Source organism: Stenella coeruleoalba (assembly GCF_951394435.1).
Source record: "Stenella coeruleoalba genome assembly, chromosome: 20".
Classification (NCBI taxonomy): Eukaryota; Metazoa; Chordata; class Mammalia; order Artiodactyla; family Delphinidae; genus Stenella; species Stenella coeruleoalba.
In genome coordinates, this window is record NC_137166.1 from 50813961 (window position 1) to 50838860 (window position 24900).

Below are 24900 nucleotides of genomic sequence, written 5' to 3' on the forward strand. Positions count from 1 at the left end.
TCCACAAGAGACCTCCCAGCTCCACGTAATATCAAACGGCGAATGTCTCCCAGTGATCTCCATCTCAACGCCAGCACCCAGCTTCATTCAACGACCAGCAAGCTACAGTGCTGGACACCCTATGCCAAACAACTAGCAAGACAGGAACACAACCCCACCCATTAGCAGAGAGGCTGCCTAAAATCATAGTAAGGCCACAGGCACCCCAAAACACACCACCAGACGTGGACCTGCCCACTAGAGAGACAAGATCCAGCCTCATCCACCAGAACACAGGCACCAGTCCCCTCCACCAGGAAGCCTACACAACCCACTAAACCAACCTCAGCCACTGGGGGCAGACACCATAAACAACGGGAACTAAGAACCTGCAGCCTGTGAAAGGGGACCCCAAACACAGTAAGATAAGCAAAATGAGAAGACAGAAAAACACACAGCAGATGAAGGAGCAAGATAAAAACCCATCAGACCTAACAAATGAAGAGGAAATAGGCAGTCTACCTGAAAAAGAATTCAGAATAATGATAGTAAAGATGATCCAAAATCTTGGAAATAGAATAGACAAAATGCAAGAAACATTTAACAAGGACCTAGAAGAACTAAAGAGGAAACAAGCAATGATGAACAACTTAATAAATGAAATTAAAAATACTCTAGAAGGGATCAATAGCAGAATAACTGAGGCAGAAGAACGGATAAGTGACCTGGAAGATAAAATAGTGGAAATAACTACTGCAGAGCAGAATAAAGAAAAAAGAATGAAAAGAGCTGAGGACAGTCTCAGAGACCTCTGGGACAACATTAAACGCACCAACATTCAAATTATAGGGGTTCCAGAAGAAGAAGAGAAAAAGAAAGGGACTGAGAAAATATTTGAAGAGATTATAGTTGAAAACTTCCCTAATATGGGAAAGGAAATAGTTAATCAAGTCCAGGAAGCACAGAGAGTCCCATACAGTATAAATCCAAGGAGAAACACGCCAAGACACATATTAATCAAACTGTCAAAAATTAAATACAAAGAAAACATATTAAAAGCAACAAGGGAAAAACGACAAATAACACACAAGGGAATCCCCATAAGGTTAACAGCTGATCTTTCAGCAGAAACTCTGCAAGCCAGAAGGGACTGGCAGGACATATTTAAAGTGATGAAGGAGAAAAACCTACAACCAAGATTACTCTACCCAGCAAGGATCTCATTCAGATTTGATGGAGAAATTAAAACTTTACAGACAAGCAAAAGCTGAGAGAGTTCAGCACCACCAAACCAGCTTTACAACAAATGCTAAAGGACTTTCTCTAGGCAAGAAACACAAGAGAAGGAAAAGACCTACAATAACAAACCCAAAACAATTAAGAAAATGGGAATAGGAACATACATATTGATAATTACCTTAAATGTAAATGGATTAAATGCTCCCACCAAAAGACACAGACTGGCTGAATGGATACAAAAACAAGACCCATATATATGCTGTCTACAAGAGACCCACTTCAGACCTAGAGACACATACAGACTGAAAGTGAGGAGATGGAAAAAGATTCCATGCAAATGGAAACCAAAAGAAAGCTGGAGTAGCAATTCTCATATCAGACAAAATAGACTTTAAAATAAAGACTATTAGAAGAGATAAAGAAGGACACTACATAATGATCAAGGGATCGATCCAAGAAGAAGATATAACAATTGTAAATATTTATGCACCCAACACAGGAGCACCTCAATACATAAGGCAAATACTAACAGCCATAAAAGGGGAAATCGACAGTAACACATTCATAGTAGGGGACTTCAACACCCCACTTTCACCAATGGACAGATCATCCAAAATGAAAATAAATAAGGAAACACAAGCTTCAAATGATACATTAAACAAGATGGACTTAATTGATATTTATAGGACATTCCATCCAAAAACAGCAGAATACACATTTTTCTCAAGTGCTCATGGAACATTCTCCAGGATAGATCATATCTTGGGTCACAAATCAAGCCTTGGTAAATTTAAGAAAATTGAGATTGTATCAAGTATCTTTTCCGACCACAATGCTATGAGACTAGATATCAATTACAGGAAAAGATCTGTAAAAAATACAAACACATGGAGGATAAACAATACACTACTTAATAACGAAGTGATCACTGAAAAAAATCAAAGAGGAAATCAAAAAATACCTAGAAACAAATGACAATGGAGACACGACGACCCAAAAACTATGGGATACAGCAAAAGCATTTCTAAGAGGGAAGTTTATAGCAATACAATCCTACCTTAACAAACAGGAAACATCTTGAATAAACAACCTAACCATGCACCCAAAGCAATTAGAGAAAGAAGAACAAAAAACCCCCAAAGTTAGCAGAAGGAAAGAAATCGTAAAGATCAGATCAGAAATAAATGAAAGAGAAATGAAGGAAACGATAGCAAAGATCAATAAAACTAAAAGCTGGTTCTTTGAGAAGATAAACAAAATTGATAAACCATTAGCCAGACTCACCAAGAAAAAAAGGGGAAAAAAAAAAGAAAAAAAAGGGAGAAGACTCAAATCAATAGAATTAGAAATGAAAAAGGAGAAGTAACAACTGACACTGCAGAAATACAAAAGATCATGAGAGATTACTACAAACAACTCCATGCCAATAAAATGGGCAACCTGGAAGAAATGGACAAATTCTTAGAAAAGCACAACCTGCCAAGACTGAATCTGGAAGAAATAGAAAATATGAACAGACCAATCACAAGCACTGAAATTGAAACTGTGATTAAAAATCTTGCAACAAACAAAAGCCCAGGACCAGATGGCTTCACAGGAGAATTCTATCAAACATTTAGAGAAGAGCTAACACCTATCCTTCTCAAACTCTTCCAAAATATAGCAGAGGGAGGAACTCCGCGGCATGTGGGATCCAGGGAAGCCCTGAGCTGTAACTTTAATATTTGTGCACTATACTGTTAAAAAGGTAATTTAAAAAAAAGAGGATGGGGCTTCCCTGGTGGCGCAGTGGTTGAGACTCCGCCTGCCGATGCAGGGGACGCGGGTTCGTGCCCCAGTCCAGGAAGATCCCACATGCCGCGGAGCGGCTGCGCCCGTGAGCCATGGCCGCTGGGCCTGCGCGTCCGGAGCCTGTGCTCCGCAACGGGAGAGGCCACAGCAGTGAGAGGCCCGCGTACCGCAAAAAAAAAAAAAAAAAAAAAGAGGATGGTCAGGGAAGGCCTCGCCTAGGAGGTGACATTTGAATAAACACTCCTGTCACCAGCACCACTGAAAATTCCGAGGCTTCTGCAGGTACCGTATTCCTCAGTGTAGCCCGCACCAAAATACTTGCCCTAGTTCCTTTGGGTACCATATTCACCAGAATATGTCACATGAGATCCCTGCCTCCTACCGTTTGCACCTGTGTCGGTGGCTCAGTATGCCCCATGTGAATGAAAGAGGCCTGATGGAAACTCGGTGGGACTTTGGACAAATCTGCCTCCAGTGGAAGAAGAGCCTATAAGCCCTACTTTACAACATTTAAAATTGGAAATATGCCCTTTCCCTTTAAGGATGTAAATTGGCTTCTGATCAGCCAAGGTCCAGTCTGCAAGGAAGTGAACCCCCTGCCCCCACTCTCCCCCCTTCAACTTGCCTGAATTCTAAGCGCCTGGTACTCGCCTAGAAAGAGATAAGAATTATCACAGGGAGAGGAAGATAAGAATTCTCCTGGTGTTAACAAATGACCTAGTTTGCATTCCTGTTTCACAGACATTTAAAAAAAAATAAATTTATTTATTATTTTAGGCTGTGTTGGGTCTTTGTTGCTGCGCGCGGGCTTTCTCTAGTTGCAGTGAGAGGGGGCTACTCTTCGTTGCGGTGCACGGGCTTCTCATTGCGGTGGCTTCTCTTGTTGCAGAGCACGGGCTCTAGAGCACACGGGCTTCAGTAGATGCGGCGCGTCTCAGTAGTTGTGGCTCGTGGGCTCTAGAGAGGCAGGCTCAGTAGTTGTGGCGCACGGGCTTAGTTGCCGCGCGTCATGTGGGATCTTCCCGGACCACGGCTCGAACCCGTGTCCCCTTCATTGGCAGGCAGATTCTTACATTCTTTATACCATTCAATTGTATCCATTAATGTAAGAGACTCTCTAATAAGCTTACTAAATATTTTCTTAAAGATACGTTTATCTGACAAGTATTTACTAAGTGCTTGCCGCGTGCCACTCACCACTTTAGAGGCTGGACACATACCAGGAGGGAAGAAAAAAACAGAAAAACACGGAGTGCACATTCTAGGTGGAGGAGATGGCTAACAGCTTAAAAAAAAACCAAACAACAAAAAACTAAAGTAAGATATATAGAATGTCAAGGGCGTAAGTGCCATGAGAAAAGGGGGGTACAGAGGGTTGGAGGAGGTGTTGCAATTTTAAAGAGGGTGTCAGGGAAGAAATGACATTTGAGCAAAGATCTGAAGGAATTGAGGAAAGAGCCCTGTGACTGTCTGAAGGAAAAGTGTTCTAGGCTGTGGGAACAGTAAATGCAAAATCTCTGAGGTGGGGACTTCCCTGGTGGGCCAGTTGTTAAGACTCTGCCTTCCAATGTTGGGGAACTAAGACCCCACATGCCGTGGGGCAACTAAGCCTGCGTGCGGCAACTACTGAGCCTGCGCACTCTGGATCCCATGCACCACAACTACAGAGAAGCTTACGCGCTGCAACAAAGATCCTGCGTGCCGCCACTAAGACCCAACGCAGCTAAATAAATAAAAAGATAAAACAAACAAACAAACAAAACCCAAAATCTCTAAGGTGGATACATGCTAAAATACAGACGAACCTCGAAAAAGTTATGCTAAGTCAGACACAGAAGACGATGTAGGGACTTCCCTGGAGGTCCAGTGGTTAAGACTTCGCCTTCCAGTGAATGGGTGAAGGTTCATTCCCTGGTCAAGGAGCTAAGATCCCACATGCCTCGCGGCCACAAAAAAAAAAAAAAAAAAAAACATAAAGCAGAAACAATATTGTAACAAATTCAATAAAGACTTTAAAAATGGTCCACATCAAAAGAAAAAATCACGTATTGTATGATTCCAGTTACACGAAATGTCGAGAACAGGCAAATCCATAGAGACAGAAGGTAAATTAGTGGTTTCCAGTGGCTGGGGGGAGGGGGGGAGTGGGGAGTGACTGCTTAATGGATACAGGCCTCCTTTTGGGGTGATGAAAATGTCTTGGAACTAGATAGAGGTGCCGGTTGCACAACACTGACTGTACCAAATGCTTGTAATGTTACGTGTTAGATTAGGTGTATTTTACCACAATTAAAACACACACAACTCCCGTCTCCCATCGCCACCATTTCCTATAAGAAATGATCACAAGACCATTTTTTAAAAATACAGGATGTACTCTGTGAATGTACCAAATGCCACTGAATCGTACATTCTAAGATGGTTAATTTTATGTGATGTGAATTTAACCTCAATTTTTAAAAAAGGAAAAAACTCCACAAAACCCCAAAAACCACTGAAGAAGCGTGTCAGTTTTGTTCCGGAAAGAGCAAGGAGGCCAGAGTAGTTGGAACGTAGTGAGGAGGGCATAAGATCAGAGAGGTAAAGAGGGGGTCAGAACATCTGGGCCTGTGGTCCACGGTGACTTTGGGTGATGAAGCCGGGAGTGAGCAGACGCTGGTGGGGACCGGCGCCCCCTGGCGGCCGCATAGGGAACAGACTGTGAGGGAAAGTAGGGCAGGGCGGGAGCTCCCTGAGTCCTTCTCGGAGGTGGTAGGGTCTCCAATAGCGCCCGCAGGTGGAGGTGCAGAGGGGTGGGTACATCCGGGATACATTGTGAAAGTAAATCCAGCATCACTGACTGATCTACAAAGAAAGAAGCCAATGGACTCCAAGGGTTTTTTTGCCTGGTCTGGAGTTGCCATTTCGAGATGGGGAAGACCGGAGAAGGAGGGGCCCAGAGGTGGGGTGGGCGAATCAGGACCTCAGGTTGCTGGTGTCCGTTAGACGCCCAATTGTCGGTGGCAAGTAGGCAGTTGGATGTAAAAACCTGGCCATTCAGGAGTGGAAGTAAGCATTTGGAATTTGCATTAATTATATCCCAAATCCGTGAAAAATGCCCATTCTCTCCGTACCTAGTGCAGTAGAGTAGAAATTTCATAAAGCGATTCCTGGCAGCCCCCTCAAGCCCACACACAATGGGACAGCGAACAGCGTGGCGTGGTTTGTGTTTTAGACTTTTTCTTTTGCGTACCCTCCATCCTCTGGGTCTGACCAGGGTTACCAGTTGTGTCAGGGTCCCCAAACCAGCCCCGTGTTCAGGGATTTGCTAGAAGGTATTAGAGGAGTCCGTATAGAGTTGATGGATTGATTTCTTTTGGCCGTGCCATGCGGTTTGCAGGATCTCAGTTCCCCGACAGGGATTGAACCCGGGCCACAGCAGAGAAAGCCGGGAATCCTAACTGCTAGGCCACCAGGGAACTCCCTAGAGTTGATTTATTATAGTGACATAGTAGGACAGGCAGCGGATCATAATGGGAGAGTCTGGAGAAATCCGCGTGCAAGATTCCTTATGTTCACTCCCTCCCATGAGGGCTCACCCTGAGCACGTTTCCCCAGCAATGAAAATGCGGCAATGTGTATGCAACGTTTCTGCACAGAGAAGCCCATTAGAGGGACTTCCCTGGTGGCACAGTGGATAGGACTCTGCGCTCCCAATGTAGGGGGCCCAGGTTCTATCCCTGGTAGGGGAACTAGATCCCACATGCATGCCACAACTAAGAGTTCGCATGCCACAACTAAGGAGCCCATGTGCCGCAACTAAGACTCGGTGCAACTAAATAAATATTTTTTAAAAAAGTTATTAGTTAAAAAAAAAAAAAGAAGTCCATTAGAGACTCAGGACCCAAGCGTTTTGGGGAGGCTATTCACGTAGGTACCCTCTACCCAGCATGTACCCAAATTCCAGACTTCCAGAAAGCAAGCAGACATCAGCAGCATAAACCATATTGTTTCGTACAGTCTAGGCAGACTGAGCACTCTTATCTTTAGGAAAGTTTCATATCCGTGGAGGAAAATGTTTATCAGCCAATTTCCCCAATGCTAGGCGAGGGCCAACCTTGCATGCAGACTTTTCTAAGGCTAGCCGACCCAAGACTGCTATAGCAACTGCTTCTGACACTCTAGCTCCCTCACCCCCTTGATGCCTGCAGGTTGAATCTTTATCTCTCCAAGAGGCCAAGTGGCAGTGATGGATTTGAACAAGATGAGAAGCCAGATAAGGAAAAAAAAAAAAAAAGCATAAGCTCTAAAAGAAGATATAAAACCCTTCAACTTCTCTAAGAAAATAGAGGAAGAAATTTTAGTGACCTTAGGTTTGATGTAGATACCTTATATATGACACCCAAAATCATGAAGTATAATTAAAGGAAAAAATACACTGGACTCACCAAAATGAAAGTCGAAAGTCGTGCTCTTCAAAAGACACTGTTGCAGAAAGGAAAAGGCAAGCCACAGACTGGGAAAATATTTGCAAAACAGATATCTGACAAAAGACATATCTAGAATATATAAAGAACTCTTACAATGTAATAATAAGAAGACAACTCAATAAAAAATGGGCGAAAGATCTGAGGAAATAGACACTTCATCAGAGAAGACATAGGACTGGCAAATAAGGGCATGAAAAGACTTCATTAATATTTAGGGAAATGCAAATTTAAATCACAGTGAGATACTTCCCTAGGTCCATTGGAATGCTGAAATTAAAAAGACTGATTCTCGGGCTTCCCTGGTGGCGCAGTGGTTGAGAGTCCGCCTGCCGATGCAGGGGACACGGATTCGTGCCCCGGTCCGGGAAGATCCCACATGCCACAGAGCGGCTGGGCCCGTGAGCCATGGCTGCTGAGTCTGCGCGTCTGGAGCCTGTGCTCCGCAACGGGAGAGGCCACAACAGTGAGAGGCCCGCGTACCGCAAAAAAAATAAAAATAAAAATAAATTAAAAAAAAGACTGATTCTCCCAAGTGCTGGCGAGGATGAGGATGGAGCAACTGGAACTCTGGCGCCCCTGCTGGTGGGAACATGAACTGTTACAACCACTGTGGACAACAGTTGGGCAGTTTCTTGAAAAGTTAACCATACACCCACCCTCTGATCCGGGGCTTCTACACCTAGGTATCTACAAGACAGAGGAAAGCAGGTGGCCGTGCAAAGACGTATGTGCATGAAGGTACAGAGCAGCTTTGTGAAAAGCTGAGGGAGCCCCCCAGGCAGGACCAAGCCCTGAAGTTCACGGGGCTCCCGGGACAGGTCTACCGGCAGGCGCTGCTTCTAATTGCTAAAACCTCAGGCCTTGGGACGGGCTCAGGGCTCAGGGCAGCCAGCACCTCATGGGGAGGGCGAGGCTCAGCAAGGGGTGCACTTGCCAAGGCCACCCAGCCAGGTCTGGCTCTTGGGACCTGCAGGTCCCACGTCAGCAGTCCCAGAGAAGGCAGAGTGTGGGGAGGAGCGAGGAGGTAACCCCAGACGGTGAGGGGCACCCTGAGGTCACTGTCCTGTCCCTCACGTCCCCAATGGAGGGCTTCCCCCAACCCCCGCCTGGGCTCACGGTATCTCGGTTCGTCGCCGCCCCTGGCCTCCTGCTCCTGCGTGTGCAGCACCTTGGGGATGTTGGTGAAGATGCAGGTGGGGTGCAGCACGGCACCCTGCTTGGTCTCGGTGTGGGAGATCTGGAGAAGCTGAAGGTGGGCGCCGGGGACAGAGGTCTCGGACCTGCTCTTCCTGCTGCCAGGTTCCCTCCTCCTCGTCAACTCAAAGTCCCCTCCTCCAGGAAGCCCTCCCTGACCTCCTCCCAGGCTGGTCAGATGCCCCCTTTGGATGCCTCCAAACTTAGCCCCGCCCACTCTGGGTCTTCTCCGTCTGGGGACAACATATATCAGGGTCTCGGTGAATGTTTGTTGAATGAATGAATGAAAGAGTGAATAGTATTAAACAGTTTGGACCTGTCTAGAGGGCACTGGGGGGCCCACAGAGAGGAGTGACAAGGTCAAGTCAGTGCTTCAGGACACGCTCCAGGCTCCCCCTCAGGTGGGGGCCTCTGCACGTGCTGGTCCCATGAATGGTGGAGTCAGGGTCCTCCCCAGACAGGCCCGGTCTGCGGAGGGCTCAGTGGTTGTCCCTGGGGTGGGGGTGGGGCGCACAAGGAGGAGCCACAGCCTCAGGGGGGCCCTGGCCCCCGTGCAGAACGACAGTCAGATGGGGTGCCCCGCCGCTAGCCTTACCTGCATCAAGGTGTTGAAGACACTGAAAGCGTGATGGGGTTCCAGGTCACTCTCCAGGGCCACCTGATTAGACACAGAGTCTCGGGCAGCGTCTTCCCTGGGGCAGGGGTGGGGCAGAGGCTGGACCTCCTGGCTTCTCGGAAGTCCAGGTCTCCTTCACCCCTTGGAGCTTTCGGGGTCCCTGACAACCCCCCATCCCACCTGGCCCACCCCACCTGCCCACCCCCCTTTTCTCCATCTTGCCGACAGGAAGGTGGTTCAGAGCACAGGCTCCGCAGCCAGACAGTGGGGTCATATCCATGCTCTGTGCCTGGCGTGACCTCATCCAAGTACCTCAGTTTGCCCATCTGTAAAATGGGATAACACATTTCCTGCCATTTAGGCCCGAAGGAGGCTTTTGTTTCATTGTGTATTTAATAACAGAGCTGCCTTCCCTGATCTATTTACAAAACTCCCCAGCCCAGCACTCCCTGCCATCCTTCCTGGCTTTATTTTTCTTCCCAGCACTCACTATGCTGTAAATAAATACGAATCCTTATTTATTTATGATTTCCCGTGTCCGTCTCCCTGACCATAACATGAGCCCCAGGAGGCAGGGACCACGTCTGTTTACTGCGTGTGCCCGAACCTGGGCGTGGGTCACCGTGAGGCTGTGAGCGGGAGCCTGCATGTGCTGTGGGATTGGGCTGCAGTGTCTCTGCCTGGGTGTGCCCCTGGGGTGGTGTGTGGTTGTGCAATGGTGTTCATGCCCAGATACATCCAAGTGAGAGTCTGTCTGGGTTATTGGTAGGTTAATGTTGTGTGTGTGTGTGTGTGTGTGTGTCCGTGGGCATTACTGATCATGTCTCTGTGTGCAGCTGTGCGGTTGTGTATCAGTGTCCGTGGCCAAATGCAGCAGTGTGTGCTCTGTATACAATTGTGTGTCCCAGTGAGCGGGATCTCTGGGCGAGCTGTTGTGTCTCTGTCCGGATACATGTGTGTTGTGTTATTGTCCAGGGTACAGTTGTGTGTTCCACCACGTGGCCGGGTAGAGGCGGCAGCCATAGTGCGTGAGTTGCGCATCTGGAGGTGTAGTTGTCGTGATCCTGGCTGGGTAGGGACTGCGCTGTTGTATAGGGAGAGCCTGGTGTGTTTTTGTGTCATTGTGTAGCAGAATAGAGGTTTGTGCTGTTGCGTTGTGTCTCTGGCTGGGCTGTGGTTTGTCTGAATGTGCAATTGTGTAGCCAGGTAAGGGGGAGAGCTGTGTGTTACCATTTGTGTGTGTGTGTGTGAGAGAGAGAGTGAGCAAGGGATGCATTCCCAACCCCAGAAGCGTGACTACTGTCTCCAGCCTCCTCTACTCCTGGGCAACAGAGACCTCTTTGTTCTCAGTGGCAGAAGGGGGGCGTCTCTCACTCTTCAGTCAACAAAACAGCCTCTGAGCATCTGCCCTGTGCCCAGCCACTTGCTGGGTGTGCTGAGAAAACGTCAGACCTGGGACAACCAGAGTGGTTGGGGCAGTGATGGGGGAGCCCCATGGGGACCCTGGCCAGCCTGTGGGGTTTGGGTGGCCTTCCTTGAGGACAGCATTGTTAGAAGATAATTTTGGGGAAAAAAGGGAAAATCATGACTCATACTGATCTAAAAGCGAAAACATGTTAAAGATTTCACTTAACACTGTCAGGTGTTATAACTGGTTCAAAGGAAAATCAACAAACAGACGCATTTATAGATCAGGAATATTGAAACAAAAATGCAAATAGAGGCAAAACATTTGGGGGGGTCTTATGGTCTGAATGTTTGCATTCCCCTGAAGATGATGGTATTAGGAGGTGGGGCCTTTGGGAGGTGCTCAGGTCATGAGAGTGGAGCTCTCATGAATGAGATTAGTGCCCTTATAAAAGAGACCCCAGAGACATCCCCTGCCTCTTCCATCAGGTGAGGACACAGCGAGAAGGTGGCAGCTATGAACCAGGAAGAAGGCCCTCACTCAACCATGCTGGCACCTTGATCTTGGACTTTGAAGCCTCCAGAGCCGGGAGCAATAAATTTCCGTTGTGTATAAGCTATAAACTGTAGTATTTTGTTATAGCAGCCCAAACAGACTAAGGGAGAGAGGGTTGTCCCTCCATCAGACAGAATTCATTTGCACGCCTGTACAGAAGAATTATTTTGTAATGCTGTCACTTATCTACAGTTTATGGAGTTGTAAAACAGAACCCCACAGAATCAGATAACTCTGAATGGCTTGTTACAGGCTGAATTATGTCCCACCAGAATTCATATGTGAAGTCCTAACCCCCAGTACCTCATAACATGACCTTATTTGGAAACAAGGTTGTTGCAGATGCAATTACTTAAGATGAGGTCATACTGGCATAGGGTGGGCCCTAATCTAAAATGACTGGGTCCTGGCAATTCCCTGGTGGTAAGACTCCACACTTCCACTGCAGGGGGCATGGGTTCGATCCCTGGTCAGGGAACTAAGATCCCACATGCGACGTGGCATGGCCAATAAATAAAATAAAATAAAGATAAAATAAGAAAATTAAGTAAATAGGGAAATTTGGACACAGACATGCACATAGGGAGAGTGCCACGTGGAGTTGAAGGTAGATATTGGGTGGTGCTCTTAGGAGCCAAGGAACACCAAAGGTTGCCAGCGAAACACCAGGAGCTCGGAGAGGATCATGGAACAAATTCTTTCTCACAGACTTTAGAGGGAACTAACCCTGCTGACACCTTGATCTCTGCCTCCTGGCCTCTAGAACCGTGAAATAAATTTCTGGGGTTTCAGCCATTCAGTTTGTGGTGCTTTGTGATGACAGCCCTAGCAAACTAATACAGATGCAATATGGAGAAGGTATAGTTTATCACGACACAAAATTTTCCCTACGATATGTTGGAGCTGATTTCTGGAGGATGAACAGGGTCAGGCAGTAGGAGAGGGTAGAAGGAGCATGCACAAAGTCCCAGAGGCAGGTGAGTGGGTGAGGTCCCTGATTCCACGTGGCTAAGGCACTAAGAGAGGGGCAAGAAGGGAACAATGGGACCAGTCAGGGGCAGAGCATGCTAAGACTTGGGGTTCTTTTGCTTGTTTTCTTGGCCGAGCCGGGCAGCTTGCGAGATTTCAGTTCCCCCACCAGGGACTGAACCCCGGCCACAGTAGTGAAAGCCTGGAATCCTAACCACTAGGCCACCAGGGAACTCCCAAGGCTTGGGTTTTTGTTCTGAGGACCTTGGAAGCCTGAAAAAGACCTCTATTTATGGGACACTGACTAGCCCAGCCACATGTTATCTGCTCTACATCAGAGGCTCATTGTATCTTCCCAAGACCACTGAGATCAGAGGACACACAGCCAGCAAAAGAGGTGGGGTGGAACTTGAACCATGTCTGCCAAGTGCCCCGAGACGTCAGGGTCACAGCAGGTGAGAACCAGCGGATCAAAGACAGAAGCTGCGGTGGGAAGACCTCGGGCAGAGCTAAGGGCAGGGACTTTGTCTATTTTTTCACTGCTGTATCTTCGGAACCTATGACTGCAGGTAGGTACCCAGTACGTATTTCTTAGATGGGTAAATATTCTCTGAAGGCGATTATACCCATCTTCCGGAGGAGGAAACTGAGGCTCAGAGAAAGGCATCGCGCCCTAAGCCTTTAACTCAGCTGCCAGCTTCCAGCTTCCAGCACTCTCCATGAACACCTTGCCACAGAGAGGACTGGAACGTGCAAAAGCGGGGGGTTGCCAAGCTGATCAGGGCGCCCGGGTGCGGATGCCAGGCTTTAATAAGGCAGCAGGGGCCCTGGAGCGCTCACTGGAAACCCCAGCTTCAGGGGCTGCCCTGAGTACCCCAAATCCTTTCGGACTCAGCCCTCTCGGCCTCGCTGCCGCCCTCGGCCTCCCCTCCGGCCCCGCCCCCCAGGTCCTCGCTGCAAAACCACCGCCTTCGCTTGTACTTCCGTTTCCTCCTAGTAGCAGTCGGCCCTGAACCCCCGCCCCGCGAGGCCATACCATTCCAGGCCGGAGGGGGAGATCCGGGAGGAGGCGCGCAAAGGCTTCTCCCGGGACTCCCTCTGCCGGTATGCTCCCTGGCCTCACAGGGCGAGAGGAGGGAGATTTGCGTCGGGGCCCTCAGGGTGGTGGTGAGCCGTAGGGCCCCCTTTGTCCCCGCTGTGGGGCCTTTCTCCCCTCATCCCCCCCCGCGGCGTTGGTCCGCTCTGTGGAAGGCCCAGTACCAGGCCTCTCTGCGCATGCTCCGCCTCGGGGCTCCCACCTTGCCTTTTCTCGCAGGAGTGCTGATCGGGTGTTCGGACTGTAGCGGATGCTCCGGTCCGGAATCATGGCTGTTGCCGTTCGAGTCGTTTATTGGTGAGCACGAGGGCCGGAGATCCCCTCTTCGAATACCGCCCGGGCCCCGCCCTGTCCCAGCGGAGCTGGGCGCTGGGGACGTCGGGGGCAGAACCCATGGGGATCCTTCCACTGGGAAAAGGATTCCGTAGGGGTGGGAAACAGAGGACGTTGATTTCTCTGCCCTCCCCCACCCCGTCCCCAGTTTGTAACATTCTAGATGTCTCAGGTCTCAAAAGGTAGAACTGCGACACGTGTGTGTTGTTTTAACCCCCCCGATTCCGGGACTCAGTGTGGGGAGCAGGTGGGGGTCAGTGTGTAATGGGAGAGGAGGTTCCGTCAGCGCCTCGGTTTCCCCTCCCCCAGTACCTGGAACAGTCGTGGGGTGGGGCCGGCCAGAGTCGAGAAGGTTCGAGAAGTTTCTGGCCAGCGTTTGGCAAGGACTTGAATGCATACAGTGGATGCCTTTCGCTACTAACCCTAGTCTTTTTCTGACCTCGCTTTTCCCGTCTGTAGAGGGAGTGATCTTAACGTTACCGCGGAGGGAATACTGTGTGTTGGGTGTTAAACATTTGATCTGATTGTTCCGTTCAGAGTGAAAAAGTGCCAGGTCTGCAGGGAATGTTCCGTCCTGTAGACTGCTTGATCGCCCTGGCCCCTAGGACTGTGCTGGCATGCACAGGCATGCTGGCCTGTAGGCGCTGAATAAATACATGTTAAGTGAATTTCCTCTCCCAGAAACCCCTTGAGTGGGGGTGGGGGAGGGGGTGTGTCTAGCTCCATTTTACAGGTGAGGAAACTGAGGCTGGGAGTGGGGCAGTGGCAGGTCGGTAGCTCGAGGTTCAGGCTGCAGATAACAGGTTACCCGAATCTGGGTCCACTGGCTGTCATGTCTGTGAGATGTCCAGAGGGGGTTATGAAAGGCTCACATCTGTCACAGCATTAGCGGTGTCCCTGGCCACTCGGTCACGCAGGGGGTGAAGTGAAATTTTGAGACCCGGGGCGGGGGGGGGGTGCCTGTGCACCAGACTCCAGTTCCAAAATAGCCTCCCGTGGGGGGTTGGGGAGGCGTTTAAATTTCATCCTCGGGCCTGGCAGGGCCTTGGGGATCCAAGAATAATGGTTTCCCTTGGACGGGCGGGGGTGGAGCTGTTATTTCAGCAGTTGTCCTAACCCAGTTCTCTCCATTGTCTCCGCCTCTGCTCTGCCTCACGCTGTGGCCTCTCCTTGTCACCCCGTTTGAATTTCCTCGCGTGGGTGGCTCTCCCCTTCCTGTGCCCCTGCCTCCCCATCTGTGTGCTGCCCCCCAACACTCGGTGTGTCTCTCCTCTCTCTTGAGGGTGTCTGTGCCTTGCTTGGTTTTGTCATCTGTGTCCCTCTTCATCTCTTCCTGCTCCCCCCCATTTCCCTCCATCTCTGCTCCTGCCTCTCCCTGGATCCCCACCGTCTCCCTCTCTCTCCCGGGACCCACTCTCTTGGACACCCTCCCACCAGTGGCGCTTGAGGCTACAAGTCCAAGGTAAGCAGAGTGGTCCCAAGAGGCACCCCTGGAAGATGGGGGAGGGGGGCTAGCTGGCGTGGCTCCTGTGGACCCCTGTTGTGACCTCGCACCCCCTTTTGCAGTATCTTCAGCTTAAGAAGAAGTTAGAAGATGAGTTTCCTGGACGCCTGGACATCGTGGGTCCTGGGGATGGGGAAGGAGTCAAACATGGGTCATGTCCATCCTTCAGCCCTGGATGGCGGTGGGGGTGGTGTGGGTCAGCCCCACCCTTCGCACCCATTCTCCATTCCTTGGGCAACGGCGGGTGTCCCCAAGAGGGCATCTCAGCCCTGCCAACACCTCTCCTTCTCCCCAGTGCGGCGAGGGGACGCCCCAGGTCACCGGTTTCTTTGAAGTGTTGGTAGCGGGGAAGTTGGTTCACTCCAAGAAGGTATGTCTGTCTGTCCGTTCTGCCCCATTTGGGGCTAGTGGGGTTTTGGGACTGGGGTTGGCATCTTGGTCCCAGCTCATCCCTCGCCTCTTCCTCCCTTCTCCAGGGAGGCGATGGCTATGTGGACACGGAGAGCAAGTTTCTGAAGCTGGTGGCCGCCATCAAAGCCGCTTTGGCTCAGGCCTAATGGGCCCTGAGGGCAGAGGTGAGGGGGACCCGGCGCCTAGATGACAATTGACGACTCCTGTTCCTAACGTGCTCCAGACCCGAGCACTAGTGTCCAGCCCAATACCAGAACAAGTAGCGGTTTCCATGTTGTTCTCTGGACCGTAGAACTGCTTTTCAGCACTTTCTGAGCCTGCTTTTCGATTTTCAAGCCTGTACGTTCTAGATGAGCCCCAAACCCAACCTGTCCTGGAACTGGGCCCTGGTTACTAACCAAGCCATAACCAAGCTCTGGCTCCTGGCTTTTGAGAGCCTAGAAGCACTTCCTGCCCCCCTCTAAGCTTGAGCGCCAGTTCCCGCCCCACGGTGTGCTAGCACTGAGTGTCCTGTGCCAGGGCACTGGGGACCCAGGTGCCTGCCCCCAGCATGCTTTGCACCAGGAACCTGGTTCTGAAACGCTTTGAACTCAAGGTCCATTTCTTACCGTCCTCACTAGAGCAGAGCGAGGTTGCTTTCAGTGGGAATTTGGACCCGCAAATTTGAATTAAAGCAGTACAAAAATATGAATGTCTTGCCTCCTGTGCAGGTCTGAAAAGAAGTGAGTCTCCCCAGATTAAAAAAAGAAAATCAAGAATTTCATAATTCCAAAGCTGCATGAGCTGGCGATGTGTGGGCTGTTGCTGTGGGGGGGTGGGGGGTGGAGGGGGGGGCCACCTTTGTGGGGTTTGAACTCCTAAAGACAAACGGCGCATCCCTTGCATAAACACACCATTTGCCGCCTCCAAACTGTCAGTAACTCGAGGCATTTGCTTAAATCAGCACAAGGTTTGCTTAGATTCAGAGGAGTCCACCAATGGGTGATTTCATCTAAAATAAGCAAAAATGGGATTTACGCAAGAAAAGAAAGGGGAAGAATGGTTCTTGTTCGCGTGGTTTCTGAGCGCAGTTTCAGGAGTCTCGAGACCACCGCCAAGCTCAGCGATTCTCTTGAAGGACTCACACAACTCAGCAGAGCTGTTCTGCTCATGGTTGCAGTTTACTACAGCAAAAGCTTAGAGGTTAAAGTCAGGGAAGTGACTCCCTTTAATCTGGCCTCTCTCCCTGTAGTCTGAAGCCCCCTCCCCCCTTCTCTCTGCGCAGTCCAGTGACCTTGGCCCAGCCCCTCTCGGCAGACGCTTCATGACAGGAAGGACTGAAATGTCTCGTGGACGCCTGGTCCTTCCCTGATGTTCTCACGGCTGCCGGTTGGGGTAGAGATGGACACCCCTGGTCTTTGCCTGCGTGTGTGGGAGTGTGCGTGTGTCCCCAGGAGTCTAACTTTGCACGCTGGTCCCGCTTCTTCCTTTCCCCCCCTGTCCCTCATCTCCCTGCACCCCGCCATGTCTTCCTTCTACCCTCTGGTGTTTGGGGCGGTCCTGCTCCAGGCTTCCTTTTCAAGGGGAAGCTGAGAGCGGATCAGGATGGGTGAGTCTCACATTTCAGCAGTGATTGCAACGGTTCACAGCTCAATAAATGTTGATGAAGTTAACAAAATGTGCGTGTGTCTGCGTGTGTCCATTTTACCCTGGAACCTCCTGCCCCTGGTCTCCAGTCCAGGAAATTAGTGATTTGATATGTACAGAGCTGTAACTAACTTCAGGGTTGAACTTTCGGTGGTCCCCAAAGCCAAGGTTACGGTGGTCTCTGGATGCCACCTGGAGTTGCGTGTAACCATCACTGGTGTAAGTCCTCCAGGGTGAAGTGGGTCCCTGGTTGCTGTGTTCAGGAGAAAGCTGGCAGTGGTTGGAAGAAAGGTGCTGGGTGGTGTCATAGATTGTGTTTTGGGGCCCTGTATTTTATCCCCTCCTCGCGTGTATGCCTTACCCCCTTTACCGTCCTCACACTAGAGATGAGCTGTGCGTCCTCACCTCCTAACTTTGGGTTTGATCACATGACTTGCTTTGGCCAATGGAATGAGGCAGAAGTAACGGGGGTCAGGTCTGAGCCTGGGTCTCGAGATGCCTTGTTCTGCCCGTGTTGAGAACACTGGGAAGTGCCTGGAGGTCTCGCGGGCCCACTTCCTGGTATTTCATGTGACAAGACTAAGCGTTAGGGGTGACTGGCCACTTTTGTACAAACCACAGTTAATTCATTTTTTAAGAACTCCGTCTTGACATTATCCCAGCTGATTACAGTTGGGATGGAGCCTGAAGATGTGTGTGTCACTGAGGTTTTAAAAACTGCCTTTAGGATCCATTTTGTAAAGGGTACGTCCTGGCGGGTATTAATAAATAAAGGTTTCGAAATTTAAAATAGGTTCTTTCAGAAGTCCTTTCACTGAGGGCCATTATGTCTTACATGCATCTGCGTATCCTGAAAAGTTGATTCAAATCGTTAGGACATATGAACAGAATTTAGTCTGTATAAAACCCACTAGAATATTTATAAAAGGGGCCCCAAACAGGAGGATGGTATTTTTGTTCTGACGGCTCTCACCTTCATTGTGGGCTGACAAATCGGGAGCTCTAACAGTTCTCCTACAAAAACTCTGGAAAATACTGTAGCAGATGAACCATGCCTGGTTATGCCTCAGTTCACCCTCTCTGGGCCAGGCCGCTGGGTGGCCTGGGTGAGGTGAGGAAATCCACTAGACACTACAAAGAAGCCCCTGGATGCAAAAGTCCCATCTCGAAGGTTTCTAAGTTGGAGACGTCTAAGAAACCACAGCTGGAAGAGACCAGTCATTGGGCAAAAGATAAGAGGATAAGTGTCTGAAAATCAGAAAAAATCACAGCCTCAGAAATACTTTTTTCTTTAAAAATAGCTTTACCGAGATATTACATACCATGCAGTTTACCCATTTAAAGTATGCACTGTTCTTTAGTATTTTCACAGATATTTGCAACCATCACCACAGTCAACTCCAGAACATTTCATTACCTCAGAGAGAACCCCCGCATGCTTCAGCACCCCTCCAGTCCCCAGCCCCGAGCAACCACTAACCTACTTTCTGTTTCTATAGATTTCCCTGTTAAAATGGATTCATACAATATGTGGTCTTGTGTGTCCGGCTTCTTTCACTCGGCATAATGTTTTCAAGGTTCATCCATGTCATGATGATGTAACTGGCATCAGAACTTCATTCCTTTTTATGGCTGAATAATATTCCACTGAATGGATAGACCACATTTTGTTTATCATTTCATCAGCTGATGGGCATTTAGGTTGTTTCTACTTTTTAGCTACCGTGAATAGTGCTTCTATGAACGTTCGCATACAAGTTTTTGTTTGAACACCAGTTTTCAGTTCCTTTGGGCATACACCTAGGAGTGGAACAGCTGGGTCAACAGCAATGATTTTTTTTATAACCTTCCTGGCAGAAGGTCACATGAAGACCGCTAGATTCCCTCAGAATTGAGGAACTCTTAATGCTTTTGATGGTCATGAAGTCCACACTTACCTCAAATATAATACAATTCTAACCCGATGAACTCTCAAACCTTGAGCCGCTCGTTCTGCGAGGACAGAAATTGTTTCTCCCCTAAGACAAATGCTGATGACCCATGAGACTGTGCCTGTACTCCATGGGTCCATTCCCAGTGACATCTGGGAAGACTCCCATGACAACCATCAATAATAGCGACAAGAAACAAAGACCCCACACGTCTTCATTTCTAATGATTCTGACAGTTCTCGTAGTAAAACAATTCTTTGGAGGTTTAGATCTAAACTGGGTAGGTGGAGACAGACCACAGAGAGAGGCTAGTGAGCAACTAAGCCTCGATGGAGTTTGATCTTAACGCCACTGGAGTCTGCATGGTGTTATCTTCAGCTCTCCATTTGGTTTAGCCAAGTCACATTACCCACCACTTGATAATTTAAATGACAGGGCTTCCCTGGTGGCGCAGTGGTTGGGAGGCCACCTGCCGATGCGGGGGACACGGGTTCGTGTCCCGGTCCGGGAGGATCCCACGTGCCGTGGAGCGGCTGGGCCCGTGAGCCATGGCCGCTGAGCCTGCGCGTCCGGATCCTGTGCTCCGCAACGGGAGAGGCCACAACAGTGAGAGGCCCGCGTACCGCAAAAAAAAAAAAAAAAAAAAAAGAAGTAAATGACATAAGACTCTCAAATCCTTTGTTTAAGCAAGAAATGTGGTGGGTCAGGCGAGGCTGGGTTATGCTTCAGTGGAAATACACAAAACCAAACCCAAATCTCAATGGATTAATGCAACACATGCAAAGCCCTCTCCAGGGCAACTGTCCTCCCTGCACCCATTCAGTGGCCTAGAGAAGTACTGTCCAATAGAATTTTCTGTGGTGATGGAATTTTTCTGCATCTGCTCTAACACCATGGCCACTGGGCACATGCCACATAGAGCTTGAAAGGTGGTGGATGTGACTGAGGAACTGAATTTTTATTTTACTTTATTTGAACACATTCAAATTCATGGCATTTGTGGCTAGTGGCTATCTTATTGGATAGTGCAGATCTAGACAGATGGACGCTGTTCTCCTGTTGCTGCACCTGGACCCACAGCATCCTTAGTCCGCATGGCTGGAAAAGAGCACAAAGAGACACGTGCTAGCTCTTAAAGACATCAGCTGGGAAGTGACGCCCGTCACCTCTAGTTGCAGCCCATTGGCCAGAACGGTCACACAGCCCTGCCCACCTGTAGAACCTGCCTGGGGACTGTAGTCAGGAAAAGGAAGAGAGCTGGAAAAAATGGTGAGCGCTAAAAGTATCTACCACAGTCCTTTTATTTTAATTTTACCTTATGCATGGAGGAGAAAGAGAAAATGCTATGATCCCGTTTTGGCTAAGACAATTCACATCTTCAAGAAAAGGAGGGGACTTCCCTAGTGGCGCAGTGGTTAAGAATCCACCTGCCAATGCGGGGGACACGGGTTCGAGCCCTGGTCCGGGAAGAGCCCACACGCCGCGGAGCAACTAAGCCCGTGCGCCACAACTACTGAGCCTGCGCTCTAGAGCCCTCGAGCCACAACTACTGAGCCCACGTGCCAAAACTACTGAAGCCCGCGTGTCTAGAGCCCGTGCTCAGCAACAAGAGAAGCCACCGCAATGAGAAGCCCTCGCACCGCAACGAGGAGTAGACCCCGCTCGCTGCAACTAGAGAAAGCCCACGCGCGGCAACGAAGACCCAACGCAACCAAAAATTAAATAAATAAGAAAAGAGAATTCAGCAAGAGCATCCCTGGAAGCCTGAACCGGAAGAAACAGTGATTTCTTTTCCGACAGCGACACCATGTGACCAATTGGGAGAACTGCACCTTCCTCACACCACCTTGGATCACTAGGAATCAATATGGGCCTATGGAATCACTTCCGCTCATTGAGATTCAGTGTAAAGAAAATCACCAATTCCCTGACATGACACTTTTCAAAGAAGTCAGGAAGAGGGAAAAATACATCTTCTGTCTTTTCAAATCCTTTCTCTCTCTGGACCCCTACCTGTCCCAGCTTCACCACTTGCTGGCTGTGGGACCTCAGACAAGTGACCTCACATCTCTGGGTGAAGATTTGGTGGAGGGAGGAAGCAAGGGAAAAGGGAGTGGGGGACCAAGGCAACCCCAGGCTGGGATTGGGCATGACTCAGATCATGTGCAGAGTGATAGATTTTACCCTCAGTGCCTCTGTTGCCTCCTTCTTCCCTTCTTGACTCAGAACTGCTTCTTATGGCTCCCTGCCTTTCCTCACTTCTCTCCATCCAGGGGAAAGACTGAGTCCTCCTGTCCTCTTAGCTTAACCTTTCGGCCGACTCCACTTTGCAGCACCTCATGACAGGCAGCTCCATCCCCCCCCACCCTTTTTTTAAAACTTCAAGGGTATTTATTGTTAAGAAGTCTTAAGGTTGGTAGTCAGCTCAACAATGTAATCAAGGTTTCAGAATTTTTCTATCTTTTCACGCTCTCCTTTCTTTAGCTTGTTGGGTTTTCATCCACTTGGTTTTTGCCTCATGGTGGCAAGATGACCATTGCAGCTCCAGGCATCACATCTGTGTTCAAAGCAGGAAGAAAGAGGAAGGCACCCTGCCAGCGCACTTGCCTGTTGTGCCTGTCCTCCTGCCATTTAAAAAAATTGAAGTAAAATACACATAACATAAAATTTACCATTTGAAAGAAGCCAGACACAAAAGAACACATATTGTATGATTCCATTTGTATGAAATATTCAGAGTAGGCAAATCTATAGAGACAGAGAGTGGATTCATGGTTACCAGGGGCTGGCTTCTTTCACCTGGCATAATGTTTTCAAGATTTGTCCATGTTGTAGCATGTGTCAGTGTTTCATTCCTTTTTATGGCGGAATAATATTCCGTTGTATGAATGTACCATATTTTGTTCATCCTTTGATGGACACCTGGGATGATTCCATGTTTTGGTTGTGGTGACTAATACTGCTATGAACATTCATGTACAAGTTTTTGTTTGAACACCCGTTTTCCATTCTTTTGGGTTAATTTTTGTTTTTACAGGACGACAAAGCCATCATTGCATCTAACAAAATTAGCAGTAATTCCTGAATATCATATAATCAATCCCTGGTCCATTTTAAAATTTCCCTGATTATGACAGAGATGCCTTTTTACAGTTGGTTTCTTTGAATATGATTCCCAAATAAGATAGACACATTGTGTTTGTCCCATATGTTCCTTGGATATCTTTTTACTCCAAACCTGTTCTCTGTTTCCCCCTTGTTTTTATTCTATTATTTAATAATGCCTGTCTTAGGAGGTTGTTACCCTCCCTGGTTATGAAGCTTTCCATCAGCCCTTTACCTAAATGAGGTGCTTCCTGACATTGGCTGCTCACAGGAATCACCTGGGGAGAGATTTGAACACTCTCCGTGCTCAGCCCGCACCCAGACTAATTCAGAACCCCCAGGTGTGGGGTCAATGTCCCTATTTTTAGAATTTTTATTTTTTAATTGAAGTATAGTTGATTTACAATGATTCAGGTGTACAGCATAGTGATTCTATATATATATATTCTTTTTCAGATTCTTTTCCCTTATAGGTTATTACAAAACATTGAATATAGTTCCCTGTGCTAACAGTAGGTCCTTGTTCTTTATTTTATATATAGTAGTGTGTATCTGTTAATCCCAAATTCCCAATTTATCCCTCCCCCGTTCCCCCTTTGGTAACCATAGGTTTGATTTTTATGTCTGTGAGTCTATTTCTGTTTTGTAAATAAGTTCATTTGTATCATTTGTTTAGAGTCCACATATAAATGATATCATATACTATTTGTCTTTCTCTTTCTGAGTTCACTTAGTATGATAATCTCTAGGTCCATCCATGTTGCTACAAATGACATTATTTCATTCTTTTTTATGGCTGAGTGATATTCGATTGTATATATAAATACACACACCACATCTTCTTTATCCATTCATCTGTTGATGGCCATTTAGTTTGTTTCCACGTCTTAGCTATTGTAAACAGTGCTGCTATGGACATCGGGGTGCATGTATCTTTTCAAATTAGAGGTTTCATCTCCGGATATATGCCTAGGAATGGGATTGCTGGGTCATATGGTAACTCTATTTTTAGCTTTTTAAGGCAGCATCTGTATTTTAAATTTTAAACAACCTTTATTTTTTTAAGAGCAGTTTTAAGTTTGTAGCAAAATTGAGCTGAAAGTCCAGAGATTTCCCTTACACCCCTCCCCACCACACATGCACAGGCTCCCCGCACTACCAACATCCCCAGAGTGCTGCGTTCGTTACAATGGATGGAGCAACACTCACACGTTATATCACCCAAAGTCCGTAATTTACATTAGTGTTCACTCTTGGTGTTGTATATTCTGTGGGTTTTGACAGATATATAATGACGTGTATTCATTATAGTATCATACAGAACAGTTTCCCTGCCCTAAAAATCCTCTGTGTTCCTCCTATTCACCCCTCCCGCCCCTCTAACCCTTGGCATCCACTGATCTTTTTACGGTCTCCCTAGTTTTGCCATTTCCAGAATGTCATAGAGTTAAATCACACAACACGTAGCCTTTTCAGATTGGCTTCTTTCACTTAGTAACATGCATTAAGTTTTCCTCCATATTTTTTCATGGCTTGGTAACTCATTTCTTTATAGTGCTGAATAAAAGTCCGTTATCTGAATGTACCACAGTTTATGTATTCATTCATCTCTTGAAGGATATATTGGTTGCTTCCACGTTTTGGCCAGGATGAATAAAACTGATATAAACATCTGTGAGCATCTCTATGTTTAAAGCCCCCCCCCCCATTCCAGTGTGTATCCAGGGTTGAGAATCATAGGGCAGATGGTTTGGTGTCCACTGATGACGACCGTTTACTTTCACCATCCTATATGGTAGCCCCCAGCTACCTGGGGCTATTTAAATTAATTAATATGATATAAAATTAAAAATTCAGTCCTTCAATCACAGTGGTCACATCTCAGGTGCCCATTAGTCACTTGTGGCCAGTGGCTACCGGATTGGACAGTGCAGATATAGAATATTTCCATCATTCCAGAAAGTTCTATTAGGCAACACTGGCCTAAACCCTTTATTTCACAGGAGATGCAAAAAGAGATTTCCTAATTCCATAATTTCTTCTTTATTTGTTGGCTGTAACTCTTCTACAAGGAAGAAACCTCTGTTTAGCTGTTTGTTTACTCTGAATTACAATTTTCACAGGAAAGGCAGGAGACATACACGATTCTGCTTACTTTAGCAATGTTTAAATCAGAGCCTCAACAGATTTCTCTTTTTTTTTTTTTTTTTTTTTTTTTTTTTGCGGTACACGGACCTCTCACTGTTGTGGCCTCTCCCGTTGCGGAGCACAGGCTCCGGACGTGCAGGCTCAGCGGCCATGGCTCACGGCCCCAGCCGCTCCGCGGCATGTGGGATCCTCCCGGACCGGGGCACGAACCCGCGTCCCCTGCATCGGCAGGCGGACTCTCAACCACTGCGCCACCAGGGAAGCCCTTTTCTTTCTTTTCTGAGGACCATAATGAACCTGGGTTCATTATGTGGGTTTTTACGTATTTGATGTCTTTCAATCTGCTGCTAATGTTCTTCTTCTTTATTTTTTTAAAAAAAAATTTATCTATTTTGGGCTGTGCCGGGTCTTTGTTGTGGCATGCGGGATCTTCAGTTGCGGCATGCGGACTTCTTAGTTGTGGGACGCATGCGGAATCTAGTTCTCTGATGAGGGATCGAACCCAGGCCCCCTGCATGGGGAGTGC

At 48.1% G+C, this 24900-nt stretch overlaps 1 protein-coding gene across 1 annotated transcript; it reads left to right on the forward strand.

Annotated features, from left to right (window-relative positions):
- The first annotated feature begins 13467 nt into the window (after positions 1-13467).
- Positions 13468-17221, forward strand: SELENOW (selenoprotein W). Its single transcript, XM_079907351.1, has 6 exons — positions 13468-13613; positions 15087-15111; positions 15216-15269; positions 15449-15523; positions 15630-15728; positions 16829-17221. Exons 1-5 carry the CDS (start codon positions 13567-13569, stop codon positions 15708-15710), a joined length of 282 nt encoding a protein of 93 aa, XP_079763477.1. The 5' UTR covers positions 13468-13566; the 3' UTR covers positions 15711-15728; positions 16829-17221.
- Positions 17222-24900: the final 7679 nt, after the last annotated feature.